The sequence below is a fragment of the Myotis davidii genome, unplaced genomic scaffold (genome assembly GCF_000327345.1).
Source record: "Myotis davidii unplaced genomic scaffold, ASM32734v1 scaffold228, whole genome shotgun sequence".
Taxonomy (NCBI): Eukaryota; Metazoa; Chordata; class Mammalia; order Chiroptera; family Vespertilionidae; genus Myotis; species Myotis davidii.
Window position 1 is genome coordinate 3,776,352 of NW_006300104.1, and position 5,133 is coordinate 3,781,484.

General features: G+C 55.8%; 1 protein-coding gene across 1 annotated transcript in view; it reads right to left on the minus strand.

Annotated features, from left to right (window-relative positions):
• Positions 1 to 5,133, minus strand: part of PTPRU (protein tyrosine phosphatase, receptor type U) — an 83,187-nt gene that overhangs the window by 58,093 nt on the left and 19,961 nt on the right. Inside the window, 5 exon segments of the mRNA XM_006776514.2 lie at positions 6 to 17; positions 222 to 337; positions 442 to 523; positions 1,013 to 1,284; positions 4,052 to 4,183. Of these exon segments, the coding sequence (XP_006776577.2) occupies positions 6 to 17; positions 222 to 337; positions 442 to 523; positions 1,013 to 1,284; positions 4,052 to 4,183 (614 nt within the window).

Sequence of the window (5,133 nt, forward strand, 5' to 3'; positions counted from 1 at the left end):
AGCGCCCCGCTCTGCCGCTGCTCAAGGAGAGAGAGGGGTGAGCGGGTCAGGGACGCGCGGGGAGAGCGTCCCCATCACCCTCTGACCCGGCGAAGGGAGTGGCAACTGTCCTGGCCCCATTGAGTCATCCCCGGGGGGATGGAGGCACCCGAGAGGGCGGAGAGAGCCAGTGCCCGGAAGAAGCCCCGAACACCCTTTGGCCAAGGCCCCACCCTCCTCACCTGCAGGAGAAAATGTTCCGCCTCCGCCGCCCTGCCCGCCGCCATGCACTGGAAGGAGGCGTTCTGGCCGGCGTTGACCTCCACGTCGCCCAGGCGGAAGAAGTGCGGGGCCTTTGCTGCGGGAATATGCCCGCGGGGTGAGCTGGGCCTGCGCCCCCTGCAGGCGGGAGCCGTGACCGCCCGCACCCCTCCCCTTGCGCCCGAGCGGGCTGGGACTCACCGCAGGGGTAGCTGAGGAGCAAGATGTCGTCCAGGCCCATGTAGCCCCTGCGGTCTGGGGAGATGAGAGCCTCAAACAGCACCTGGGGGAGGCGGGAGGGTCCCTGTCATACCGACATTCCGCCAGCCCTGCCTGGGGAGGTGTCCACAAGGGCCCCCTTTCAGTTCTGCTCCAGCCCCTTCCTCAAACCAGCAGAGGTCAGCCCAGCTCACAGTGACTGCCCAACCAAGCCAGCTAGCTGTGGGAGGCGGCGTCAGCCCTCAGAGCTAACACGGTCAAGGCCAGAGGACAGTTACCTTCAAGTAGCAAAACTCTTCCCAGCCAGACAGGGATTCCAGGCCAGCACAGTTCCAACTCACTCTCGAGCCCAGCTCTGACGTGGAACCCAGACTGAACTGTCACTGAATAACCCAGCGCTGACCACGGGCTGATTCCTGGCCTCGACCACAGATTGCCTCCTGATGCTGAACACAAACTACTTCCATCCTCAGCCACTCACTCTGGCCTCAAGCTGACACCTCACTACCCCCACCCTCAAGCATAAGCTGACCACAGATTGAACTCAGCCCACCTGATATTCATTGGGCCAGAAGGTGCTGACAGCCATTTCAGCCTGGTGCCACTGACGGCCATGGGATCCCGTCATGTTCCAGACAGCGCTGCCCAGGGGACCGCCATTGACCCGCACGTAGATACCCAGTGTGCCCGGGCTGTGCCCATCCCGGCTGTACAGGAAGTAGCTAAACTGCACACAGTGGGTGTCATTCTCGCTCAGGCTCTGGAAGATGACATGGGCCTGCTGGCCTGGAGCATGCTGGGAAGCATTGACCATCAGGTAGGAACCTGAAAAGAGAGGAGGAAGAGTCAGGGAGTTCAGGAGACCTGGAGGACCAGGGTCAGGTGGGCACAGAGGAGTGGGCAGAAACCAAGGACCCCAGGAATTTGAACAACACCATGAATCCGGAGTCCCGAGTTCTGGACCCAGCTCTGATTCACTGGGTAAGTCCCTTCACTTTCCTACATCTATTTCCCAAAGGAGAGACTTGGAGCAGGAAAAACACAAAAGTCTGACTTTAACACAACCCTTTCTTGCTCCTCACCACCTGCAATCACAACCCAAGCTCATGCCGATCCAAGGCTTTCCCCACGCTCTGAGCTGTCCTTGGAGGCAAGGACCATGTCATTCATCTCAGCAGTCAAGAGTCTGGCACGACAAGCCCTCAAAGGCCCCCTCTTCTGAAGTCTCCCCCCTCCCTCCTCCCTCCTTCTGCAGGCTTCTCTCCTGGCCCTTAGATCATGAATAAAGGTGTGTGTGTTTCCCACCAGCCTATGATGCCTCAGGGTTCCACTGTGTCCCCAGCACAGGCTCTGAACCCAAGCAGAATGACTGTGTAGAACAGATTGAATGAAAAGACTCTAACTTCCCTTCCAGCCCCCGCCTCCTGAGTCTAAATTCCTGGGTTACATGTCTCTTGATTTCCAACCTAGAGAAAGGCAGCCCTGCCCCTTCCCCAGAGATCCAGGCTGCCTGCTGGCCTGGAAGTCGGGTGATGGAGTGGGCTGACTCCTCAGGACCTGGGCTGAGGGATTATGGCTTCCCTTCTGTGGGGAGAAGGCCCCAGCAGCTGCCAACAGGGTGCCCGCAGCCACCCAGCGCTGCCTCCTCCCGGGCTTGGCTGCCAGCCAACACAAGCTCATTCAGCTCCCAGCTCTGGGATGACTCCCCAGGGACTCCAAGGAGGGGATCTCATTCATCTCTGTGAGCCAGAAGCCTGTGGAGGCTGCTCCTGGTCCAGTCCTGGTGGGTAGCAAACAAAAACCCAGGTCGCCGTCCCCACTCAGGAAGGGGCAGACCCCAGTACCCAGCAGTCTCTCTTGGCCCACTCCCACCCGCTCCGCTCTCCTCTCCCTGTGAGCAGCTGTGTGCCTCTTCCTCCCTCTTTCAATCTGACACTTTGTTCTTGTCTCTTCCTTCTGCTCCCTCTGCCTCGCTCTCACTCTGCACACACACCCCCACCCTTCTTTCATTTACTCCCTTCAGTCCTGTGGCTCTTCTTTCTCTCTCCTGCTCTCTGCCTCTTTCCTTCTCTCTCCACCCTAATACCCTTATCTTAAAGGGAGAGCACCATCTTGCTGACCCCTGCATCCCCAGGATCCAGCACAAGGCCCCTGCTACTTGTAAATTTCTCTTTCCCCTTTCCCACTGGATATACCTCTATTTGTGTGTGGGAGAGAAAGAGAGAGCCCGCACAGAGTGGTCAGGACTGTTAAAGGTGAATGCAAATCACCTTGTACCTGAGTGCCAACCAGGTACCAGACTGAGAGTGGGGCCCTGGGGATATGGAGACGGCCCACACAGTGCCCTACCGTGGGCACCTTGATAGATCACTCTCACCTAGATCAGACTCTGATACCTGATAGTATGGAGCTCACACAAGGGACTGAGAGCCCTGCAAAGGCAGAGATGGGAGCCCCAGGGTGGGCACAGGGGCACAGGATGGGGGGAGAGGGAGGCCTCCAGGAGGCAATGCCAATGATAAGAGATGAGGATTTGGAGGCTGCCCAGGCCAGACAGTGGAGGGCCTCTCTCCTGTTGGCTTCAACTCCTGGCCTCACCACTGAGAATCTTTGCTGCCCTTCCCTGCACCCTTGACAGCAGTTCCGAGAGCCGAGACCCTGGCCCAGTACTGTGACAGGGCAGAGGACAGGGTCCGCAGGCTGTCAATTCTGAGGCTCCCTCAGCAGGCCCATGTGGTTCTCACACTGCTATCTCTTCCCACCCAGCTTTTATCCATAATAAGGTTGATATGTTGGCCTCTATCTGTCTTACCCTTTTCTTAACTCCCAGTTGATTCTGCACCCACTGAAGGGGGTGCTAATAATTGGGCTCCCTCAAATACCTCCAACAATAGCAACTAAACATTCATTGAACCCCTACATGCCACCCATGTTATGTACCTTATATAGACATTATCTAATAACACTGTGAAATAAATATTCTCCCCATTTTACAGGTAAGAACATGGGAGCTCAGGGAAATGAAGTGACTTGCCCAGGTCACACAGTGATAACGCCAAGATTTGAAGCTCAGTCTTCATGATTCTGGAACCAGGGTTCCTGGGGCCAGCATCAGAGCAGGAGGCCAGGACTAGAATCCATGTCATTAGTCTTCCGAGTCCCTGATTTCAGAGAGGAAGGGGGAGGGAGAGCGAGATAGAAACATCAATGATGAGAGAGAATCATTGATTGGCTGCCTTCTGCAAGCCCCCCATTGGGGATTGAGCCCACAACCCGGGCATATGCCCTAGTCAGGAATCGAACCGTGATCTCCTGGTTCATAGGTGGATGCTCATCCACTGAGCCACACCAGCCGGGCAAAAAAAGAGGGCCTTTGAATACTTGAACCTGCACCGATTTTGCAGGGAAACTCCCTGATGTACATAGCTGGGCAGTGTCCAGAGCTTCACCCTCACAGTGTCATGTATGTCATTACAGATGCCAAAGCAGATGAGGCTCCGAGAGGTTAAGTAATGTACCCAAGGTCACATAGCAGGGCGGCAGAATGCCCCCAGCAGGAGACAAATGGGGAATGGTGACAGAGTAGACTCACCGTGAGGCAGGTCCGCAGGAGCCCGGGTACCAGGTTGGATCCGCACCTGCTCCCACTGGAAGTCATCGTACTGGGCCTGGCTGTACTCACAGGGCACTGCTGAGTCACTTGTCTCCTCGAAGGTGCAGCCAGCTGTGAGGGCAGGGCCTGGTTAGCCAAGGCTAGGGTGGGGCTGCTATCCAGGGGGGCTCCTGGAACTACCTCCAGGTGCCCCCACACTCCCTTCCTACCCAGGCCTACCCAGGCCTACCCTGCCCCCCTCCCTCTCCACAGGCCCTCCCCTCACTGCTCCTCCAACAAAACTCTCCCTCCTCCACCCTCTCCCTCTACCAAGGCTCTCTTTTCATTGTCTACTCCCAATACCAGACCTCCCCACATTGTCCACTCTCCCAGTACTTCCCAGGACACCCTCACACACACACTGCTCAACCACCCATCAAAGACCCTACCCAACAAAACTAGTTATATCATTAGAACCTCACAACAACTCGTGAGATTAGGACTAGAATTATCCCCATTTTACAGATGAGGAAACCGAGGCCCAAAGAAGCTGAATGAGTTTGAACTGAGATCTCCTGACTGCTAGTCAGAGCCCATCACCTGCCCCTCCACCTTTCCATAGAGGACAGACAGTAGGCCCCGGAACCGGCAGGGTCATGAATGCCCTCAGCCAGCCCTGACAGTATCTGCTTAAAAATAACAGTGGCAACAGATTACCTTTCCATAGGACAGACAGTAGGCCCCAGGACCAGCAGGGTCATGAATGCCCTCAGCCAGCCCTGACAGTATCTGCTTAAAAATAACAGTGGCAACAGATTATCTCAGGCTTACAACAAGCCCTGAACAGTGCTAAACACTATAGGTGCAGACTCGCATTTAGGCCTCGCCTTCTGAGCGGGTACCACTATTATTCCTACTTGACAGATGAGCTTAGAAGATTCAGTCATTGCCCAAAGTCACCCAACTTAGCTTTCTGCTTGCAGGAATATGACACACAATGGCACGGTCATATATGGACTGGGCACACACATGAGCAAAGGAAGCAAATTCTCATGATTTGGAACCAATGTTTACAGTTTCAA